The sequence below is a fragment of the Falco rusticolus genome, chromosome 1 (assembly GCF_015220075.1).
Source record: "Falco rusticolus isolate bFalRus1 chromosome 1, bFalRus1.pri, whole genome shotgun sequence".
In the NCBI taxonomy this organism is placed as follows: Eukaryota; Metazoa; Chordata; class Aves; order Falconiformes; family Falconidae; genus Falco; species Falco rusticolus.
In genome coordinates this window covers 17,704,718-17,728,886 of record NC_051187.1, presented here as the reverse complement: position 1 = coordinate 17,728,886, position 24,169 = coordinate 17,704,718, and the positions used below count along the sequence as shown (strand labels likewise).

At 42.9% G+C, this 24,169-nt stretch overlaps 2 protein-coding genes across 7 annotated transcripts in view; both read left to right on the top strand.

The window, feature by feature from the left end:
• The first annotated feature begins 62 nt into the window (after positions 1-62).
• On the top strand, positions 63-18,562 carry GDPD1 (glycerophosphodiester phosphodiesterase domain containing 1). Its single transcript, XM_037371976.1, is given in 11 exon segments — positions 63-307; positions 4,790-4,832; positions 8,972-9,107; positions 9,780-9,829; positions 11,156-11,273; positions 11,909-11,954; positions 11,957-11,997; positions 13,049-13,182; positions 13,811-13,870; positions 14,724-14,775; positions 15,310-18,562. Coding segments are annotated over 11 exon segments (939 nt in total). The 5' UTR covers positions 63-171; the 3' UTR covers positions 15,433-18,562.
• A 4,298-nt stretch (positions 18,563-22,860) lies between these two features.
• Positions 22,861-24,169, top strand: part of YPEL2 (yippee like 2) — a 39,635-nt gene continuing 38,326 nt past the window's right edge. For 3 of the 6 annotated variants that reach the window (XR_005101634.1, XR_005101635.1, XM_037371909.1), the window contains exon 1: positions 22,861-22,968. The gene's annotated coding sequence lies outside the window, so the exon portion shown is untranslated. Of the gene's footprint in view, positions 22,969-23,935; positions 24,008-24,169 lie in introns of all 6 variants that reach the window. The other 3 variants (XM_037371919.1, XM_037371928.1, XM_037371944.1) reach the window with 2 other exon arrangements.

Genomic DNA, 24,169 nt, shown 5'->3' with positions numbered 1-24,169 from the left:
GGCGGGGGGGCGGCGGTGCGGCGGCGGTGCGGCTGCGCGGCTGCAGTGGCAGCAGTGGCAGCGGCTCCCGCAGCGCCGCCGCCTCGCTGGGAGGCGGCTGCGGGCCGGGCCGGCTGAGGGGTGGGACAGGGCGGGCGGGGAGCAGGCTCAGCCGGCGGCGAGAAGCGCAGGATGTCGGCGACGCTGTACCTGCTGTCCACGCTGGGTGGATATGTCCTTACCTCGGCTCTTCTCCTCAAGTGTCCGGGGCTGCTCCACCGACCCAAGCGGCAGCGCTTCCGCTGCCGGCACATCTCCCACCGCGGCGGTGAGTGAGGGGGCGCGGGGGGGGGGCGCTTCCCGCCCTCTCGTCAGGCGGGTGAGGGCCGCGGCCGCCCGCCCCAGCGCCGAGGGGGCCCCGGCGCTGCCCCCCGCTGCGGGGGGCGCCCTGCGGGGCTGCTGCGCGGGGCGCGGCGCTCGCGGCGGGCTGCCTTTAAACCTTCCTCCCGCAACCTAATTTTAGGTGCCACCTGCTGACCAGTGCTTGATTTCAAAGCTGAATTAATCTCCCAACTCAAAACGCGTCAGCTGGAATCAGCCTGCTTTACGTGGGGCGCGATGGGTTCCCTCTCAAACGTATATATTTTAGTATTTTGTTTTAATTCTAACGATTCTGCATTACGGTATTTCTCTTCCTGCTGAGCGAAGTGCTGAGTGTGCCTTGGATCAGGTACCGAAGCTTGATCTGCTTGCCTCCCGAGTGCCCGAGCAGCAGTGCCGGGGGCTCTCCAGGCTCCCCTTGCCCTTCACGGATCCACGCTGCCGTAGAACTGATCCCAAACAGATCCCACCCTGAGAGCCTGTCCCCTCTGCAGCCTTGTGCTGAGGCCTTGTGGGCAGTCTGGTTTCTTTCTCTCTGAAATAGCTTCAAGATTTTTAAAGTTTCTTCTAGCTTTTCCAAAAAGCATTGGGAGGAAAAAAAATACACAGGGAGTTGTATTTTCCTGTTCTGGCACTTCTGTGCTTTTCCCTGCTGCCTCATTCAGTGCGTGAAAATGGTCAGTCGGTTTTCTAGGCAGTATTTTTCCTGTGGTTCTATGGGAGATGTGTTAGATGCTGAGTTTAAACAGTTTTCAATGTCTTACCTAGTGCCAGTTTAGGCACTATTCGATCACAGTTCTAGCCAACGGTCCTTAACTACTGCCTTGAATTATTAAAATACAAAAGCTAGAGCTGATCTCTTGGTAGATTTTATTACTTCCACTTATTTAATTTAGTTTCTACAACTAATTAACCTTCTTTATAACTATACTCTTTAAGTACAGCACAAAACGCACCTTTTGGTTTGGAACGCATATGTTGGCTGTTTCCTGGTAGGTATGTATTTTCATTCAGTGAACAAAGGTTCTTTGGTTGCTACCCATTTGTTTGTTAATTTGCAAGCTATTAAAACTTGCGGATGACTTTGTTGGAACTTGGTGTGATCTGCTTAATCTTCTTTTGTTCTCGCTTCTTTGCAGTGACCTTAGTTAAGACATTCAGCCCTAAGCCCAGAACGCAAGTGTTTTGGCCAGTTGCACAAAGTGCCATTAGAACAACAGGAAAGCCTTACTCAATGGGAAGACTATTCATTAGACGTTCAGAGACAAAACCACAGTCTTTGAATTGTTCTGTGTCTGCACACATACAATGTGAAATCCACCTACTGGGGAAGTACAGCCCTTAACATCATGGCAGATTTTTGCTCATCGGGTACTATGAGACCGAAGATGACTTACTTTTTACTCTCTGTAGTGTTTACCTTGTAACTTAAATTCCTATGGGACTTAAGTTCTCATCAGGCTTTCGTCACGCTGTAGCTTTAGACGCAGTGTCAGGTTTCCTATTGCATTACTCCTATTAACTTTGGAGATCAAGGTAACAATTTGTTTGGCTTTTTCCTCTCTGAGATGAAGCCTTGTATGTGAAGTTTTTTAGGACTGTGGGTTTTGATATTGCTTCTTTTTCCATGCAAGAATTTTTTAATCTCAGTTTATAGCTCGTCAGTGGAAGCAGCCCTGAATTATTTCTTCACTTCTGCATAATTTTCAAATTGGTAATTTTTGAGATTAATAAGGTTTTATATTCTGTGTTAAAAGAGTCCTCTGTCAATGCCAGCTGCATGGACTGGATTGCAGGGTCTCTGAGACAGGGTAGGATGATGATTTTTACAGAATCACAGAATAGTTGAGATTGGAAGGGAGGGACTTCTGGAGATCATCTCATCTGACTAGAGCAGGCTGATCAGGACCTTTTCTGGGTAGGTTTTGAATACATCCAAGAACAGAGGCTCCACAACCTCTGTGGGCAGCCTGTTCCAGAGTTTGATCACCCTTAGAATAATACAGAGTTTTTTTCTTATGTTTATAAACTGAATTTCCTGTGTTTCAGTTTGTTCCTGTTGCCTCTTGTCCTTCCCCTAGGGCACCACTCAGAAGAGTTTGGCTCAGTCTTCTTTATTCCCTCCCATCTGGTATTTATACACGTTGGTAAGATCCTCCCACGAGCATCTCCTCTCCAGGCTAAACAATTCCAGCATCCTCAGCTTCTCATTGTATGCAGGAATCTGTCATCCTTTAATTTTCACAGCTCTTCTCTGGGCTTGCTCCAGTAGATCCATATGTGTCTTGTACTTTGGAGCCCAGAACTGGACACGATGCTCCAGATGTGGTTGCACCAGTGCTGAGTAGAGGGGAACAGTCACCTCCCTTGACCTGCTGGCAACATTCTTCCTAACGGGCTTCTTTGCTTACATTGGGGAAGAAAACCCCAGAACAACAGAACTTCTAAGGGTCGCTTCCTTGAGCCAGTGCTTGACATTGAAAGCCTCGCCATGGGACAAGAGGGAGTCAGACTATGCAGTGATGGTGTTTGGATGTGGCCTTTTTGGCTCGCCGGGTGCTAAAGTATGCTGGGCAAGGTAATTTCTGCGTGGCAGATGCAACAACGCAAATGGACATGAAGCTGGACGTGTGTTTAAGTAAATGTCAGAAGTCCTTCAGTCAGCCCAGCCTTTTCATTTTTAAGGAAGGAAAATGATTTAGTACATCAAAACGCTTGCTTATCGTACTTCCCTTTTCTGCGTGTGGTTTGTGAAAGCCATGTTGCTGGTGCAGGACTTCTCTTTCAGTTGATCTCTCAGCTTTTTTCCTCATTTCCCCAAAGCACTGCAAGTTGGGTGTTTGTACTAGCTAGTTTGACTCTCCATCCCTCCTTCCTTCATGTGTGACTTGTTACATCAGTCGCTAGAAGTTTTATTTTTGGAAATTTATGCCCAGGAATGTTAGGATACTATTTGTTCACAAAGTGAAGACTGACTTAGGTTGGTTTTTCCCCCACCTGTCTCATGTTCAGGGTGTATGGACTCTATTGTCACAGTTGATAAGTTATCTAAAACCTCCATTTTTATTGCAGTTAATTTGTAACTAGTCATACAGGTCCTGTGCAGGTTTTTCCTATCTGTTAGTCAATCATCAGAAGTACACGATGAGATTCTCATGTTCGCCTCTATCCCTTGGTCAGTTTTACCACTCAGCCTATTCCTAGTTCTGCAATCAAATATCGTAAAATACTGGTGAATGTCTTAATGACAGAAGCTGCTGTGAACTTACCGTATTGATTTATGTTAAACCATGCAGATTTTGTCATGAAGTTTCTAAGTCAGTTAAGTCTTTCATTTTGTAAACTTGTTAATGCAAGCTAACCTGGTAACGACAACTTTAAATTGCTAGTTGCACGTGCATGGAATTGCATTGCTTTCATTAAGTAACTAAACACGGACTTAGATAAGTATGTACTGGTGAGGCCTTGATAATAGGCAAGGCCTTAATTGGAGATTTTGTAATTGTTGTTTGCAAAGTCTGTCATTCATCACTGTCAAAGAGTAGTTAAAATTTGCATAGATATCCTCATCAGTACAGGTATCTTCCTGAAGTTGTTTTGCTGTTCAGTCTAGAACATTGCCTTTTTTCTGAGGGAGGGAGATGGCACGATCTTTACCAGTCCCTAACCAGGCTGATATTCAAAGATTTTTATGTAGAGAATGATGGCTTAAGAGTTGCAGAGTTTACTCCTGCCTGACAGAAAACTTAATTTGCTTGTCCTTTCATTTCTTAACCGGAGTTGATGTGTGTTTCATTTGTGTATGAAACCTCCTTTTGCTAGCAGCATAAACCTTTTTTTGACAGATTTGTGCTGTTTCAGGAAGTATTCTTGCACTGAAAAAAGAGGTTGTCACCTCTTTGAGCATCAACTGGGTTATGTGTTTAGGGAATATGAGCTTCAGAGAGTCTTGGGCATGCTTTTTCTTCTTTTATTCTCCCCCCTCTCCTTGTTATCTTTACTCTTATTACTCCTCCCCACTATCTCTGAAGTAGATGTTTTGCATATACTGTTCCTATGCCTGTGGAGCATGTTGTCATAGCCAAATACAGTGCCTTTAAGGAAAAACAGGGCACTCAAACTCGGCTAAAATAAACACTTTGTTTTGTATATTCAAAGTGTTATACAAATCCAAGATAAGTCTATTATTTTTTTCCTGTTGTTTTGCTGGTAGTTTATTGTTTTACCTTGAGAAAGTCCTGTCCCTTGGGTCTCTCCGGTAGGTTAGTGGCAACAGGGATTTCTGACTCTTGGCTTCATACCCGCTCCTCCAAATATTTCCTAAAAATAAGTACATTTTAACATCCTTTTTATTTTTCTTACTCATTTCCACTGGGATTGAGAGGAGAAAAATATTTTGTGCACATTTTAGTTTTTGTTATTTTTGTAGGTGCTGGAGAGAACCTGGAAAACACGATGGCAGCCTTTCACCAGTGAGTACAAATGGAACCACTAATGCCTACATCAGCAGTGTTCTCATTGTCTTTAGTCAGTGAAGCAATCAGGAAAGGTAGGACTTCCGTCAGTTGTTTGGGGTGGAGTGTCCTATTTCTGGAAGTTATCTTTCCTTTGGATGACTTCAGTGGATTACCAAACATCACTCCAATTTAAACAGCAAGGGATTGGGATACCACAGACTAGGATTTGTACACCATAACGCAGTAGACTGGCAACTGGAAATAAAACTCCTGAGGCCTGATTGCTCCTGTGCTAGCTAAGAAAACATGAAACAATACTGCATCCATGTTTAATGGGGATAACTTCTATTAATTTATCATTACAAGGCTATTTTTTGTAACTAATATCACTGTTTTTTCTAGATGCATTGCTGTTTCTCAAAAGGTATTTCAGGTCATAGCTTATACGAATATCCTAATTAGCATACAAGGCTGGATTTCAGGAAGTCCGAATCTGTTATTATGGCTGTAAGCAATTCTCTTAGGTATTCCAGTTGCATGGTATTCAGTTCCCTATTCTATATAGAAGGTTAATAATTTGTTTCCTGGAATTACTGTAACTGAAATCCTCATGTTAACTAACTTGTAACATACCATCTGTAAAACTATCAAAAATGCTTGTATTACGTTTTTTCCCTTCATACACATACTTCATTCACACAATGTATGAAAGCCTCTTATCTCAGGGGTTTAAAATGGAGTTGGTACTGGAAAGCCTTTTAAGCCTCCAGCGTTTAAGTAGTGAATTCTAACAAGGTTCTTAAAGGCAGTTTAAAAAGAAACATATCTAAAACTCTAGTTGGCAGTCAGAAGTGACCAAATTACTTAGGCCTCTCTTTGTTTTGTTTGCGTTTTTTTGATTTGCTTTGTGCTAAGTAGCCTCATCAGTTTGCACATTTCCTTGCAGGCTGAGGAGTGCCAGCTTTCCCAACCAAACAGTGCTATTGAAAGTACCACAGTATTTTCTATCTCCATGGAAGCTTAGCATAGTTTTGTGGCGTGTTTTTTTTCCAGCTGGCCTGCCTTTTTTCAAGTCTTCTACCACACTTCCTTTTATCTTTTTTTAACTATTTCTTAATTTTCATTTAGTATCATAGTGGTTTTATATGTATAGGGCTCTTGCAAAGACAGTTATACCATAACCTATTTTATTTCATTCCCAGAGGTAAGCTGTAGTACTTAGAGTAAGGACTGTGCTAGAAGTCAAATAGCATTTGGTGATAATACAGACATTTGTCTCATGCTATTCTGAACGTTATTTTACAACTATAGTGTAACAGATGTGTTGAAGTCCACTTTTTGAATTCATTACAACTACCAGTAGCAAAGTTAGGTTATTTGGTTTGAGATTGTCTTGGTTGAATAATAAAGGCATATTATTTGTGCCGAAAGCGGAGTCAGAGCAATTACCTTGCGCTAGGCAGTAGAAGTCTGGCTTCCTCTGTGAAGGGGTAAAGGCTTTGTCCTTTCCATCTGCTCATTCCCATCTCCACTGGTAAGCTAGCAAAAGGAATTGGGTAGAAAATTGGTGATCTGCATGGTGAAAAATTATCTGGATTGGCTCAGATGGCTGGTATGAACTAATCAATTTGTAATCCATTTGATTTTGCATGCAGCCAAACGGGGCATGCCTGCAAGAGCTGTTTTTGCAGGTTTGGGCAAGCAGGCGTATTTGACCATTAATGTAGTTGAATCCAAAAGAAGATGCTTGCCTGCAGTGTAAGACCTACCCCCTTGTTTTTGCCTTGGTGGTGGTAACCTAAGTGTTGGCAAATAGTTTTACTTATGTTGCTCACACTTTTAACAGTGATTGGAGAATATTAAATACTGTTGCATGATAATGAAGAAATTATTGTAGTAGTATACAAACAAAAATGTATGGGAGGAGGAGGCCTTGTTGGCAATTCAAGTTCTGTACTAGCTTAACTTACAAATATTCTGGAAAGCAATTATAAGCTTTTCGTATCAAAGACAGTATTTTTTTGTTTTTGCATGTTAAAATGCCTCATAGGGTTTTTTTGGCTGTAACCATGTTATACTGTATTTAAATGCTTCTGTGGTGGTTTCTAGATTTTAAAATAACTGTGTTTTAGCTAAAAGAAACATTTGTAGTGTCTTAAAATATTTAGGGATCTGGCATAAAAGATGTCATAACAGTTTAATTACCATTTTAATTGTCCTTAATACAGCCATATACTTCAGCATCGTCTTGACAGGAAGCTGCTAAGAAAACTCTCCAGATACTTTCCCATTGTATTTCCTTTTCTTTTATGAACATGCTTGGTTCAGAGAGAAAGCTTTAAACACTGTAGTTAGGACAATAGAAGTATGTGGTCGACTTAACATTCATAAACTCTGTACGTTGTGGTGCATTAGGCTTGCCTAATGGATATTTATTTCCAAGGTAAGAGTTTTCTTATGTATTTCCTGGCATGTCCTTTTACTTGAAAACACTTGTAGTTAGACAGAAGCAAAGAACTGTATCATCTTAATTGGCAAATGTGAGCCTCCTTCACAACTTGAGTTCTGGAGCAGTTGGATCTGAATCCAGCGACGTTCTTCTGAATCTGGAGAGCAGTGTATATATGATGCGTTATCACCGAGCTGTAGAACAAACTGATTTGCAGCTGAAAAAAACTCAGCACTTTAAGGAAGCTTATTTAGCAGCAAGCTGCTATTAAAAGCCTGGCAAATTCTCAAATTTGTTAACAAGGAAAGTTGTTGTTCTCCTTTTTCCATGCAGCATCAGTCCTCAATTTCTTAAGCAGTAATATTTCTAATAAATTTTGCTAGTTAAATGATAATACATGGTACTAGATGGAGACTGTCATGCTGCAGAAGATCTGCCAAAATTGCAGAAATTTGGAGATGCTTTTCCTCGGGAAGAAAAATTACACAGAGCAGGTTGTGTCTCTTCTATGTATAATAGGATTTTGTTCCTCTCCTAATTCTTAATTAGTGGCACTGGAAAACAGTTAACAAACTGGTTTTAATATGATAGCCTACCTGTTTATCAGTATCTACCTGGACCAGAAATTGCGCTAGACGCTTAATGGGAGTATGTTCTAATTTTTGTTTTGTTATTGCATTTGTAAATGTTTATGGCACATCTGTATTTCATCAGTCAATAAAGCCCTTTTCTTAAGGAAAAGGCTGTTACTGAAGTCGTAGGGCTTTGGGTCTGTGACAGGTTTGTTCATAGGTGGATAAAAAGAACAGTCCAGTATTTTGAAGGAAATGTTCAGCCTTCAGGCTAGGACTTTAGCTGTCTGCTGAAATTATACCTTCTCAGTATCTTTTCTAATGAAATGAGCAATTCACTTAGCTTAGTTTTTCTGTTCTGGTGTGACATTTCTTGTACTTATTTTTAATCAGTGCTGTTACTACTTTCTGCTTTCTTTACTGCTCCTTGTATGAGCTAAGATTCTGCAGAGTAGGTTTGGGGATTGGATTAGAACTTCAAAGGCAGCGGATTGGAACAGAGGAGTAGCTATTTTGCTTTGAAAAATATGACTGGGTTGTTTTAGTGTTTTGGGTTTTTTTTAATTTTAATTAAAACTTTTTAATTGAAATAATAATATTTTTTTGAAATGTGTTTTGCTATCCAAAGCCTGAAAGCCCATTGCTAATTTCCTGATCCATCCACTCCTGATTAACTTAAGTAAAAAAGGCTTTCACATCACTGGTTGTTTATGTTTACCATGAAATTGCTGACCTTTTTTTTAAAAAGAGCTTGCTTCTTCCAGTGGTAAACATGCTGATACTAATAAACATCACACTCAAATTCTGAAACAATACTTTAGAAGGAGGTTTCTCAATCCTGAGTGGTAGGCTTGCAATGACAGGTGTGCTAACTGATTTCTATGGGAGACTGAGCCAAAGCTCCCAAGTTCAAATCCCATCTCTGATTCATGATACGTTGTTTATTCTTGCATCAGCTTTCCCACTGCAGCAGTTACTGCTCTTGCTTTGCAGTGAGATTGTGAGGATTCATTGCATCATTAAGCGTCTAAAGTACTTCCAGTGAGATTAGTTTAATTTAGTGACATGTACGTGATAGGTTTGGGCCTGTACAAAATACATGTGTGGTTCAAGGCAGACTTCTTTTCTTCCAGCGCGGTTAATATAGGAACAGACATGTTGGAGCTAGATTGTCACCTGACAAAAGATGAGCAAGTGGTTGTGTCCCATGATGAGAACCTGAAGAGATCAACAGGGTTGATGTCAACATATCTGACCCTCAAATACTCTGTAGTTGAAGAACAAAAATGTTGCTGCTCGGTGATGCTTTAAAAACTCATTTGTGGGGCAGTCAGGCAGGTGTGTGTGTGTATGTATAGTATCCAAAATCTAGGGAGGAATTCATCTTGTCTTACTAAAAAAATAAAAAAAAGGGGGGGGGGTGGGGGGCAGCTAACTGGGCTGTCTGTGATTTCCAGAGGGTCGTAACTCCCCTACGACAGCAGGTTGGATGAATAGCTTTATGGAGGGGGCTGTTTTGCCATACTCATGGCAAAGGAAGCTTAGTCAACGAGCTCCTTCTGTATGACCAGCCTCTTTAATGGGAAAACTGGTAGACGAATCGCCCCTGCAGTGGCAGTTCTAAAAGCCTGGCTTACAGAAGTGTCTTTCCATCTGATACTTCAGTGGAATTCTCAGAATTTTCAGACAGGCATCTGGAAATGTTTTGCCTTATTCAGCTACAGGTAACACAAGTCTAAGAATGCCAAATAGTTCAAGTAAAAATGAATGCGGTGCTTCTAAATCACTTTTTGGACAAGAAGAATTTAAAAAAAGTAGGATTTTTGTCTTTAAAGACAAAACTTACACGGCTTATGAATTACAATTTTTTATATTTTTCAAGAAAAGTCGTGATTATATCGCTGCACTTGAATTAGTGTTCCATTTCCCTTTATTTTTAAGGAACTTCCACCATATCTCTGCAAGTTGGATGTCACATTTCAGAAAGGTAAGTTTTTGTCTCTTGCTGTTTCCATTAGTTGCTGTTACAGTAACAGTAACTAATGTTCCATTATTGTAGTGCAGCAATTTCTTATTTTGGCAAAGGGAGTAGAAAAGTGGATTTGCTTCTGTCAGTATCTTGATAAGAGAAGTTTTAAAAGGAAAATAGAACCCTAGCTTCAGAAACCAAAAGACTTTTTTTTTTTTTTTTTTTTTAATGCCGGCTGTCAGGACTAAGTTTAGATTGTAACATATCTCTTGCAAGTAAACATGTCAGTTATTTGCTTTGTCTACTTTTGTAACTGCTTTTCAGTTCCCTTGTGAGTTCTTCAGAGGGTGCTGATTGAAAATATGTTGTTATGAAAAGAAGAGAAGGCAGAAGAGAGTTTATTCACAGCTCATGCCATTGTGCGAGTGTGCTCTGGGCTTGAAGCACTGCGAGATGTCAGATAATACAGATGTTTTCAGAAGGGTGAATGAAAATAGTAGTGGTTACTGTAGGTGTGACTTAAAGTTCAGTACAAATATGCTGCGAGAGGAAAACCTAGGAAAAGACTAACTTGTTTTCTGTGTGAAAACTGTGATTCCTGGGACTGCAATTTGAATAAAGCATACAGGCTAAAACGAGAGCACTTCCATCTAGTAGAGGCTAATGGAGATGATACCAGACATACTTGCTTGAGGGGCTTGTGACTATTTTATGTGGCTTGTCCACACATCAGTTGCCCAGGAAGCAATTTTATGTTAAATTTTCTGTTCAAAATGGCAAAACACTTAAAATGCACAAAGATAAGTTTCATGACATGTTATTTTCACACTTACTTTCTTTTGTTTATAGTAATAAGAAGAAATGGTGAGAGCCTTTAGTTAATTCCTTAGAGCCACAAGCAGTTTCAGACATTAAAATGTGGGAGTTTTGCCTTCTGTTCCCTTTACTTATCACGCTTCTCCAGTAAATTTTCCTAGAAGGAAAAGTTTTTCTCATTTGGTCTCATTTCATATTAATCTCATTGCATTTGGTACATGGTAACTGAGCCCATGTTTGCTATTTCAGGATTTTAAGGATGCCTGCACTCCTACTGTTGCTAAATAATGACTGAATTTCATTAAGTTTAATGTGCAATATGCTCAGGGAATTTTCATTATAGAAATGAGCTTGTCATAATTAATTAAAACTGAGTGAAGTAAATTTTTTTTGTTTAAAAATATGCTAATTCTAGGAACTATATAGGTTGTTTTTTTTTTAATTTTAAGATAACAAGTAATCTGACACCTCAGCTTTTATCTATGATACATTAAAAATGGCCACAGCAGTGACAACTTTCTTGTTTCCCCAGATGTCACTGTGAGGGAAAAGATAACCGTATTCCACTCCTGAAAGAGGTGTTTGAGGCATTTCCACAAACTCCTGTCAACATTGACATCAAAATGAACAACAATGTGTTGATCAAAAAGGTATGTGAAAATCTATGCTGAACTGGGGCTGAATGTCATGTAGTGATGTTGAAATTCCAGAAGAAAAGTTTCTTGGAGTTGATAGCAGTCTGTAATACAAAAATCTGTGTTCTTGGACTGCTTCATCCTTCACATGTTAGATCTTGCTCCGTGTATGAGGTAACACAGAAGACAGAGAAGTGATCTTGTGCCAGATACTCAGCAGACAGCTCTTTATTGACCTGTATCTTGGCATGAAACTGATGCTACACTGCTAGAGACATGTTTGTTTTGTACTTCATATGAAGGGTCTTCTGATGGACTGTTGCCCACAAAAGCAGCATAAAAACATGATGTCAGTGTGAAGGTAAGTGTTCATCACAGGTAAACAAAGTCTGCTTACATCAGATACTGTTTTTGCCATCTAGTTTTCTTAAATTAGGGTTTTTTTTGAGGTGATAACGGTCTTTCCTTCTATCTGTCACCTGAACACCATTTCTTTCCAGTCAAAACAGCAGTCGTCTTAAGGTGGGAGAGAGGTATCTTTTCTGTAACAACTTCTGTAGTTGAAAAGTAGCAAGTAGACTTTCAGTTAAATAGTGCTGCGTATAACTTTTAGTGAATGATGTTGGGGTTTCTGCTTTGTTGCTTTGCAGGTTTCAGAGCTGGTGAGTCAGTATAAGCGAGAGCATTTGACGGTATGGGGAATGTCAATTACGAGGTTGTATCAAAGTGTCTTAAGGAGGTAAGAACGGGTCCAGCTTCATGGTTCTTGCCTGCTTGTTACTGTGTGGTGGACAAACGTACAGAAAAGCACCCTGTGAATCAAGATGTAGCCAGCTATGCCAGACTTCTAGATGTGATGAGAAATTTGTTCTTAGATTGTATTCTGCTGTACCTGTACAGGAAGTCAAGGACTTGTTAAACTCAACATTCTGCAATAAAATACTTGAGGAATTAAGCTTAATCTGTTTTTTTCTGTTTTTGTAAATATAGAGTGTTACGATTTTATGCCAGGAATCCATTTTGCAATCATTCGTATGGGTACAAAAGCAATTTTTCTAAGGATTGCTTATTGTCTGTTTCTTTTATGAAAATGGATGTGACCACTGTTTGACACACGGTTACATTGGTATAAAGCTGTTTTACAGCTATAGATTCTATTGCTTTTTGTGCTGAGGAATTGTACAATTTAGAATTACGTTAAAATTGTGCTTAGTCCAAGGGGATTATGTACCTGAGTGAAATTGGTCTGGCTGAGAGTACAGATACTGTTCTGATGTATCTGTGCAGCACAACACACCATTGCCTACCAGAACAGCAGTTACATTTGTTCGTTTTTGTAGTGTCAATGCCCAGGTATTTTGGTTCATAAACCAGCATCTTCAAAAATGTGTTGTGAAGCGAGCTAGCGTGGTATGAAACAGTTACAAGTCCTGTGCTAAAGCACATCTTGTTCTCAGTGGTAGTACTAGTCTAAGAGAAAATGCTGTGTAGTGTTGTGCAGTATGGAAAGATGATGAAGGCGGGTAACGAAAGCAGTACTGCAACAGGTAGAACTTCACCTTTTCATGTCCCCAGTGCCCCTTCAAATTGCTTAAAACTTTTTTGCTTGGATTACAAGTTACCAGAAGGAGTGATTTAAGTTCAGTGGTAGGCATACTGTAAACAGTTGGCAGCTTAATCTTTAGGTGCAAGTGCTAAACTTCAAACATGCATTGAAGAGTAAATTTAATTGCAACAGACTCAACAATCTACCAAGAAAATTTAGAATCTTTCTTTCCTGGTTTCTGCAGAATGCTGACATTCCCATCATCTTCTGTTTGCAACGTGTCCTCCTGCTTCTTGGCCTGTTCTACACTGGTCTGCTGCCATTCATTCCTTTCAAGGAAGAATTCTTAGAAATTCCCATGCCTTCAATCATCCTCAAGTGAGTTAAGAGTCCGTCGGTGGGTGCTGTGGTGAAATGATGGTAAAACAAGTGAACATAATGCCAGCTTGAGCATTGATTCGGTCTGTATCCTTGGGCTGAGGATAGTGGGTTTTGTGTGTCCCTAAGAGAAAGTTATGCAAATCTTCTGCCTCTCTGTGTTTAACCTGTCTGTAGTCAGCTCCGAGTTAGTCAGTAGTTAGTGTGGTTAGTTAGTGTAAACGTTGCCTGTTTACAGCATCTCTCCTGTAAATACCGCCTTCATGCAGCTGCCTTTACAAGGCAGCTTGTACTTATGCCATCTACATATTAATGTGTAGCAGCTCTGAACAAATAGCTAATTCTTGCACTTTTCTTCCTCTTTCTTGAGAACAAATTAGTTGATTAAGGCCAAGAGGCAAGTCAGTAATAAGGTAGATAGGAGATTTCACGTGCTCTTTGTTTCTTTGCTGCCTCTCTTAAATGTAGCACATTTCGCTTGTGTAACCCAGTTTGAAATCATTGTCATAGTGGAAATTACTGATCTAATTTGAGAAACTGTAAGATTAATTCTTCATGTTCTTTTTGCAGGAACATTTCATGGTTTTAGTCTGTGCTTTAGCAATTTTTGTTTCTTCTTCCTCAACAGGCTGAAAGAACCACAGAAGATGACAAGAAGCCAGAAATTTATTATCTGGCTAGCTGACACGTAAGATTTTAATCCAATTAGATTTTTATTTATATTTTGCCTATATTAACAGTTGGCTCAAGCAACTACCTATTGCTATAGCTACCTTTTATATAGTATTTTTTCAGTTTCTTCTAGCTTTTTTTGTCACTGCAGCATAAATTATAATCAAATCTTACACAGGTGTTCCTATATACTTTTATTTTTCATCCACTGAAGCATGCTGAGGTGCAGTAACAGTGGGCATTATTCCAATTTAAGTCTGTTTAGTTTCTGTCACTAAGTGTGTTCAGCTAATGAGCGTGCAGGTAGATTCAGAATGCAGCTTTTGTGTTTCATGGGATTGTGACTTTCATAATTTTGTCAGAGGAGATACTGCTTAGCTTACATGAAACACTTTGCATTTTGAGAGTATCTGTGCTTCAGAGGAGACTTAGTCATATGCTTTCAGAGGTTGACTGTGATTGCAGTGTCTTCTGGCTCTTGCTTCTATCTCTGACATCTGCTAGTTTGATTTCTTGACTGGCTGGTAGAGTTTTCATGTCGTTTGGTGGATAAAATCTTTTCTGACAGTGAAGGGATGGATTCATTGGATGTGGTACAGGGTACCTGTACGAAGGAGGAATCTGCTGGATTTGATCTTCAGAAGAGTTGATACAAATAGCTGTAGCTAATGCAAATTCCTAGGTATCTGTGTTAACCGGTCTTGCATTGTTTGAACTAAGAGTTTTCTATTATTAGGTTTCTAATCGCTTTCTTGTGGAAAACTTTGAATCTAAATGCTGTTTGGAAAATTTATTACAGAACATCAACAGGCATTGAAAACTTCATATATACTTCAAGTTCTTAAATAACATCTTTCTCCTTTCTGCAGATTGCTAATGCGGAAAGCACTTTTTGACCACCTCACTGCTCGGGGCATTCAGGTACAGTGTGGCAAAGCTAAAGGAAATGTGCTTTTAACCCACTGATAGCTTGAGCCAGCCGGATAAGGCCTTAAGTTGGGTTTGTGTTTTGTTGCTTTTTGGTTTCTGAGCAATAGTTTATGTTGTTACATTGGCAGTTCTGTAGTTGCAAAGGAAGAATTGTATGCTCGGAAATAGACTCTGTAATTTAAATCCCTTTAAGATTTCCACACTTCAGCCTACAAAATCTGCTGAACTGCTTACCTGTGTTGGGCTTTTCACAAAATAACATTTTGACTTTTAGAAATATCTGAAGTCTCAGGTGACAAAACAGAGTTGGAATCACCCCTAGAAAATGCCCTGGTTTGGAGGGCAAGGGAGAAGAAGTTGGGTATCTCTGTGTACATGTCTTTGGCATCCCAGTGTAATCATTCATAATTTAAAATATTTGTGGCATCATCTCTCTCACATGAAACAAATTGGGTTAAAAGTTGCCTTTTTTTTTTCCCCAAATTTATTTCCTGTAACAATTTGTCTTTCTATCCCACCTTATAGGTGTATATTTGGGTACTGAATGAAGAACAAGAATACAAGCGGGCATTTGATTTGGGAGCAACTGGAGTGATGACAGACTATCCAACAAAACTTAAGGAGTTTTTACACAATTACCCAGCATAAAGGAAGAAACCGAAGGAAGCTCTTACAGAATAGATTGTGAGCCAAGGATTTTCCTCATAAAAAAATTTGAGCAGCGTAGACAGATCACTTTGTTTGAAAGATGTAATTGGATGATCTATTACCTTGTTGTCAAGTTGCTACCTAATGTAAAGGTTGTCTATTTATTTTAAAATTTTAATTACATAGTTTACATTTGTAAATAGCTCATTTAGCAACAGCGCACTTCACAAATGGCGATGACTAGGAGAGAAAGTTGCTGGGTAGGATACCTGTAGATAGTAAGTGTTATTTTACCCATCACAAGTGTTCCTAAGCAGATGTCAAGACATGTCAGTTATTCCAGTTATATTCTAGTGGGCAGAAACTAAAGAATTTCTGAAAGCATACCCTGTGTGTATGCATTTCTTGTGTTGCTTTTAGTTTTCAGATAACTTGTAGGGAAAAAAAGAAAATCAATGCACAGGAGAACTAGAAAGCAGAATCCGTGGCTAGGCAAATAGTTTAGCATGTGAAGTGTAGTTGGTAAAGGCAGTCACTTTTTTACCAGAATTAACTCACTTGGTCAGTATAGATTTACTCCATTATTCTTACTGATAAGAATGTTGCGCTTGAGTTGCAACTGGTTTTAGACCCCTCTCTGACGTGGTGGTGGTAGTATGACTTACTGGTTGAGGTCTAAAAACAGTATTTAAGCCAGGTTCTGGGTTTGGCACCAAGTTCCACTGCCAGGGTCTAGGTTTGCCCCTGGTTCTGACCTGCCTGTCAGGCTACTGTGGCATGGCAGTAGCTAGCTTTCCAAAAAGGAAGATTGCACTTATTATAGATTACACTTACTTTGAAATAGTCTTTTCACAAAGGAAGCCAATGTTCTAGAAGTCTTTTGCACATTTGTAGTTCTAACATCTGTTGGCTTGATGAGTGGGAAGTTGTTTTAGGGTGAGGGACCAGAGAAGACTTAAGTTTGGTCAGGAGTTTCAGGAACAAATTAGAATGTTCCTATTAAATGAATTCACCCAAAGCAGATGTATATGCATACTTAGAAAAGGAGCAAGTGTCAGTCTAGAATGTGTGTAAAGTTTAGTCTTTTCTCTCCACAAAAGTACATTTGATATTCATTAATTTTATGTGCATGGACGTGAAAGTTGCTTTACTGGCAAAAGCCAGGAAACCCCAGGTGTGATGGACTGGGGTTAGGTAGGAAGGTATTTCTGGAAGCTTACATGCTGTTCTGTCATTGTGAACCGATGTACATGTGTCAAACAGATTTGAGCCTGCAATGCTTGTGTGTTTTGGTGTGGTCATGTTAGTGGTGGGGGTTTTCAGAAGGAGTTTTATTACTGTAGCTTAATTATGGAAAATGACATGTATAAAACTCAGTCATTTAATCATCGGATACTGCTGGAACAAGACTGTTTAGTGATAGTATCTACTTCTTTAAGGAACTTCATGTGAAAATGATGGATTTTAATATAGTAGCCAGATGCAAGAGTATATTTACTGGAAGGTATACTCATGGCTATAAAAACTTTTAAGTCATCCTTTTCCCTTGCTAGCTCAGATGTGGAAGGGCTCTTGTCCACTGGCTGCTGTGCCATACTTGTAATCATGGAGCATCTTTGCTATTTTGTTATGTCTGTCAGTAGGCGGTCTGTTAGAATGTCAAGTCCATCTGGATGGATAATGTTTGTTTTTGCATTACAATTCTTTTCGGAGGAGTATTTTCACGTGGGTGAAGTGGAAGAAACTACTGATTTAAGTGAATGTGTGATGGTAGCAAATGAGTCAGTGGTGGTGTTCTGAATGTCTGCCTGGTTAAGATGGCCGTAGACTTAATTTCCTCTTAATTTAATCAGGTTTCTTACTCATTGAACAGAAGGAGGAAAATGTTTAACTTCAAAAAGGATGAAATATTTTATTATGTACTAAGCTTTCTGTTTCCTTTTCAGACCAGTTATGTCTGGTCAGATAACTGCTAATAGTCAGTCTAGTCAGAGTTCTGCCTGCTTTTCAGTAGTTGCAGAGTAGTTACAGAATAAGCTCCATATGCAGCTCAGTGTGTAGCTCCAGATAGTTTTTATACAGCGTGGTTTCTTCAACTCAGTTTTATTGCTATTGAATTTCCAACACGCACACCTACATTAAGATGTGAATGTAATTCTAGCTTGAGAGACTATTACTACCAAATAGCACTTACATTATTATTATTTTTTTAGGCTAGGAAAAGCTAAGTTTTAAAATTTCTGGACTTAATCTCTCAAGGGACAGGTGATGACTTAGTGTCTCTCAAGTTCCCTTCACCACTGCAAAACTGGTTTGCTTTATTCTATATTAAATGACAAAAAAGTTATTGCAATGAAAACCTTATTTTTTTAAATGTCATTTTAGTCTTTTTCCTCTTTCTCTCTAGCAGTGGTGTCGGAAACTTCTGCCTTCAAAGATGCTCAGCGTGTTTTTCAGCCTCTAGCCTTCCTACATCTGATGCAGCTTTTGACTCTGCTGTTTATACATGACCTCTCTTTGATAAGTCTGCTACTTAATATCTGAAATTTGCATGAGTCAAGTTACATGGGAGGGAAGGGGTTCAGTGCCAGAAAAGCTGCTGAATGTATTCAGACACCCATTTGGGCTTTAGGGAGTGAAAGTCTTGAGACAGACAGTGTTGTGTGGATGAAGCCAGGAATCGAAGCACCAATGCACAGGGCTTAGGCCATGATAACTGTTTGTAACAAAATAACATGGAATTGAGGTAACTGTAGAGTATTTGTTCTTACCAATCATTGTTGTGTATATTCCAGAAATTGCTGTGTGATTTTTAAACCACTTGTACAGAAAAGCATTTGTTGAGAACTTGCACAGCTGTCCAGGAGGATGTTCAGTTAATCTCTCTCTCCAAGGAGAGATTATTTTCAGGTACTTTTAACTCTAAATATTGTTTAACACTTACTGTGTTCTCCAACCTATTGCAAAATATTTATGTATGAGGAGATGGCATGTATTTCATGCACTTTTAATTTGCAGATTAGTCTTGTGGACCTCTCTAGCTCCAAATCTATGAAGTGACTTTTCTTTTCTTGTAAAGAAAGATTGATGCTTTTGAATGTGACACATTAAAACATCTTACTTACAGCAAGTTTCTGTACGGTGTTGTGTTGTCCTGTGTTGGGTGACAGTTTGCTGTAAATACAGGCCTTTCTTTTTCAGATGGTAAGTGGGTGAACATTTCCCTTCGCCCTAGAGGGTAAAATTTTCCAGCTTCCTACCAGATTTCCATTAAATTATATTAAATACTAGGTTTTAAGGTCAAGTGTAATTTTTAAGCCTTGAGCTTCATGTTAGGTAAAGAGGTGAAGGTGGGGGTTTGGTACTGACAGTATTTAGTAACTTAAAGGATTTTTGGCAGGCTGGTGAAAGAATTCCCCAATTGCTCTGGGCAGTATTTTATTTCTTAATACATGTTCTAATGGCTAGTAAACCAGAACAGGGAATGGGAAGCATTAATGAATGTTCACGGCTCTTTTAACATGGAAGGTATTTGTCCACGATCACTTCAGGTGTGTAACCTGTCATAAATCTGCAGTACAGAGGCTTGGTGCTCAAACAGAATATTCAGATCTTGGTTCTCCGAAGCAAGAAGGTGCTTGAGGTGCAGCGATTCTCATTTATTTTCAGGGCATACTTTCTACATTGCTGAGCGAGATCCTTGGTGGTTGGTACAAATCTCAGAGACTCTTTGTCCCCTGCGATGGTCCTGCGTGCGTGGAGAACGCTCGTTTTCCTGGCTGCGTGGAATGCGAGGGAGCAGGCTAGGCAGAATAACAAAGCCACAAACCTTCCCCAACCCAGACGGGTTGGGTTCCGGCCTGTCCTGCTCCCACTCGCCACTTGGGGGCCGCCACAGCCCTGCTGGTGGCTCGGTCCTCCAGCCAGCTCTGGCCCAGTGGTTGCAGCGGGTGGGGGGACCTGCAGGGATGTGGTGCTCATTCCCTCACAGGTTCTGGGGCTGATTGAGTGGACAGTGGTTTACGGTGGTCTGGTTGCTCATTGTAAGCTGCGGAGTGTTGCTGTGGGAAGCAAGAGGGAGTGATCAGCGGCACAGTAGATCGTGAGGGTTCTAGCACGCATCACGATCTCTCGGTGATTTGGGGATGTGATGAAGCACTGGGACCACCTGCTGTTTTGTTGTTGGACCAAAAACGTTGCAAGGTGGGGGGGGAAAAAACCTACTGCTGTTAATAGATGAAAGCACTTTTGTTTGATCTGAAGTACTTGAAGATGTTGTTTCCTGATGTCTGAAAAAGTTCAAAGTATCCCCAACTTTACAAACAAAGAAGAAAGGCAGTATTAGGCAAGGAGTCATGATTACAAGGCCAGTAACACCAGCTACACATAAATTTGGCAGTGCTGAGAAAACAGGCTTTTATTAGATTTTAAGTAACAATTCTAATGCAGCACTAAAATGTTGAGGCAGTATTCCATGAGGTGATGTGATTACTTTCCCCCCCCTCTCAATATTGCCGTGGCAAAAGTTAGCCCCAGCCAGTGATGTTTTCTATCAGTTAGGCTTTTCTAGTCTAAATGATAATAAAAGTTGAAACTGATGTCAGCCACAGAGCAGGGAAACACTAGCTGTGCTGTTCAGGCTCCAAAAAATGGATGTCTGAAAACGAGAGAATTAAAATCCTCATTAGCTGTTCGCTGGAAAGCTAAGTTGTCAGTTTAGATCCCATATTCAGATTTTTTTTAAATGAATAAATTTCCCAAAAGCTTAGCCCGGTGTAAGTATTCAATGATGCTGATTAAGCTGTGCTCGTGAAGTTTGCAACCAAACAGTGATGCAGAATCAAATGTGAAAATGTGACTTGAAGCTTCATAAGACAGTAACTAGGACCTAACTAGCATTTTTTCTAGAGTGAATGCTGATAGTGAAGCACTGTACCCCTAAAAGCTTCCAGTTTTCATAAGTCACAGGGATTAGCACATAGTTTAAAGAAGAAATTTCGCCCTTTTATGGTCTGTCTTTCTATGTTCAAAGCTGTGTGAACCCTTAGATTTCCATGGTCGTGCTGAACTTACATCAAGGTAATTCCAATTAACCACCATCCTAAATCAAGCTTATTACAACAGAGAGCTTTGTATATCTGTAAAGAATCTGGGTGTTCTTGCAAATAATGTATTTTTATTAGCAAACTGAAAATTCTGCTGTGCAACTCACTTTTGGCGGAGTGGGTGGGTGGGTATTCACTGTTATGTGGCAGCCTCTTGATGATGTGTAAATTTATTTTGCTGATGGTTTCAACTCTGAGTACTTGTGTTTACTTTTCAGAAGTCGCGGTGATTTAAAGTTCAAGCAGACTTTTTCACCACTTCCTGCAGGCAGCCTTGTCTAGATCTGTTAAATACAGCTTCATTTAGCACCGGTGAAATGGTCTAAAAACCTGATGTGTTAGCTCTTGCTGCTGGGCTTGGAGAGGAAGGAGGTTATCTAAGAAAAGAAGAAGCTTGAAGTAAGCCCTTAAAGTAGGCTCCTGCTGCTCTTGTAGCCGTCTAAAGGTAACACGGCAATTTCCTTTGGTATTTAGTGGCTAGTAACTACCATGGTGCTTGAATCTTCGTTAAGAGTGTATTTAAATTGTATTTGGTAGTACCATTAGCTTATGGGGGGGGAAAGTCATTTTGTATTTTAAAATCTGATCTATAGAATCCCTTAGTTAGCTGGCATCACTTTTAGTAAAGTGATCAGGGTGTCTTTTGCTTGTGTGGAAGAAAACTACTTCATATCGTGAAGTAGAAGGTTGGTTTTCTACCCACATGTAATAAAACAAAAAAGACTGTCTAATAACTAGTGGAATATCTAATAACTAAGAGAAATACTACCTCATATCGCCCCTTACTTACTGTGTATTAGAGACCATACATTTAAAACACGGAACAGAACATTGCCTTTGCAGTTATCAGTAATTACCAATTACTAGAGAAACGCTGAAAATACTCTTTAAGAACTTGCTAATGTGGTAGAGTGTTAGAACAAGAATAAACTCATAAAGCAACTAGATTTTATCCAATAAGATACGTAACATTTATCCTTTGATGTGAGGAAAGGGCATGTAGAACACATTATTAAAACTGCACTTGGTACAGTGCGGAAGGACGGTACCAGCGCTGGCAGAGCAGTGTGCCGTGCCTGCGCCATCGTTTGCTGGAGCTACAAAACCTGCGGTGAGGAGCCATCAGAGGAGCTCATACAGAGGTGCGTGCCGTTTTGTGTCTTAATTACAGTGTGGTGAGGTGGCTGCATTTAATTGCACTTTTTTCTGGCTTAGCTGTGTGCCTGTGCCCTGCCGTGTGCGTGTTGTGTGCACGTATGGACGTGCACACCTTGGGGTTTGCAGTAAGGTTGGGTAGGAGATGGCCAGGATCGCCACTGAGAAAAAAATAAATAAAAGTGATGGTAAGCAGTGGGATGAAGCTAATGGAGATTTCCAGGAGAAATATGACATTAGCTTCATTTGCAGTTAGTCCTCGTGCTGATGGAGGTGCCGTGGCATGTCCCGGCAGTGGAGCTAACGGTGGTGGAAGCACCCTGGCCCACTGCAGGGGCAGCAGGGTGGTGGGGCTGGGGGCTCTGCAGCAGCTGGGGGCTCCAGCCGGGGGCGGCAGGTGCAGACAGAAATAACAGGCGAAAGGGCCTGCGGTTGCCCCCCTTCCCTACCGCCCCCGGGCCCTGCCAAGGGCTTCCTTCCGCCCCGCACCACTGTAATTAAAGCCTTTATGACAATTACAGGGACAAACTGGGGCGGTTTAGGGGACTAGAGGCTGGAGGGACCACAACGGGTCACTGAACTAAAGCGGTGCCGGGGTGGTCCCGGGCTGCGGTGTCCCCCATGCGTGCTGCGGCAGCCTTGGTGCAGTGCCCCGCGCATCCTCCGCGCAGGCGGGTACCGCTTTGTCGCGCGGGTACAACCCACCCACCGCCTGCTGCCGCTCGCCACCGGCACTGGGGCCTTCCCCGTGGGGGGACCCCGGTGCCACAGCGGGTCCTTCCCCCCCCCCGCCCCGTCTCTCCCTCTCCACCCGCGGGAGCGGCGCCTTTAAGAGGAAGCGCAGCTGTTTGTTGTTCCCCCCGCGCGCTCCACGCCGGCAGCGCCAGGGCCGCTCCCATTGGCTGCCGCCTCCCAGCTGCTGCCTGCGCGAGGCCGGCCGCGGGGAGGGCGGGGGGCCGCTGCGTGCGCCTGTGTGTGTGTGCGCGCCCGGGGAGGGAGGGGGCGGGGGCGGGAGCGCTCCGCTGTCCTCGCCTTCTGACTGGTTTTAAAAAAATGGGCTGCGGCTGGTCGCAGCCAACTGGCGGGGTGTTGCTATGTGCCAGCGGGCGGCGATTGGCCCGCGGCGGTGCCGCTCAGGGCCAGCAGGCTCGCGGACCGGCTATAAGGGGAGGGAGCCGGCGGGAGGGGGAGGGCGCTGCGGGGCTGCCTGGTGCGCGTCAGCCGCCGCGCTCCGTCTGCGCTTGGGGACGCGCTCGAGGCGGCCGCGCCGCGGCGAGTGAGTGCGGCGGGGGGCGAGGGCCGGGCGGCGGGGCGGCCCGGGGCGGGGGGCCGGGGCCGGGCTGCCGCTCGGAGCTGCGCCACAGCCGTGGCCCCGTCACGTTCCCCCCCCCCCCCCCCGCCACGGCCGCGGTAGAACGGCGGGGGCGGGGGTGCTCCCTCGGGCGGGCGGCCCCGCGGTGCGGCGGGCTCTCCTCAGGGGAGCCGTGCTGCCTGGCGGGGGGGCCGGGGGCCGGCAGCCGCGAGTCGGGCTCGGCGAGCGGCGGCCTTTGTCTGCGGGGCCGGGCGAGGGGCTGGAGGCGGGGAGGGCAACAGGTCCGAGTCCGGGAGGGTGCCCCGGGCGCGGGGGTTCGCCGGGCGCGTCCAGCGGGGGAAAGCAACAGGCGGGACCCGCGGGAGCGGGGCAGGGGCCGGCCGTGCCCGGCGACCGCCGGAGGAGGGGCGGGGGACGGTCCTTCCCCACCGGCCGGCTCCTGCAGCCGGTAAATCCCTCACGCCAGCCGGGAAGCGCGGCGAGGGCCGTGCCTGGCACGGAGCTGTGAGGCTTGCGGCCCTAGGGGAGGGCAGCATTCCCGGGTGCTGCGGGCACCTCCTGACCCGCAGCCCGCACGGCCGGGGGGCAGCGCCCCGCCCCGTGTGCTGGCACCGAGGCCCGGCGGACCGGGCCTTTCCCACCGGCAGGCCGGGCTCGCTGCTGCAGGAGTGACACGGTGCCTGGTGTGGCAGAGCTGCAGGGCACCTGGGTCCGCCTGGAGAGAGCATCTAGCGCTGAGGGCAGGCGGCTGCTGCGTGTGCTGCATTGAAACCGGTGCCCCGCAGGGAGCAGGGTTGGCTCTGTGGGTCTGTGTTGTTACTCGGGCCTCTGGTTAAGTGTGTAGCAGCTTCCTCTTAGGCGGAGCGCTGTGCCAAGGTTCCAGGGCAGAGAGCGAAATGTCAAGGGTCCCTTGTCTTATGCTTCTCCACAGAAACTCACGGGTTTGATCCAGAAAAGCCAGAGAAGTTTGAGATGACAGAAGTAGCCACGGAGCGAGCTATGGGTCTGTAGCTTCAGGTTTTAATGCTGGTTTTTGAAGCCGGAGGAATTTGGAATGTGCCAGTTGAAAATGTGCTTTCGGTGGTGTAGGAAAAGAAGTTGAATCCTCGCCCCCTTCTCCCAAAATGTGGTGGAGTGAATCTGTCCCCACTTTTTTGTAGCCTCT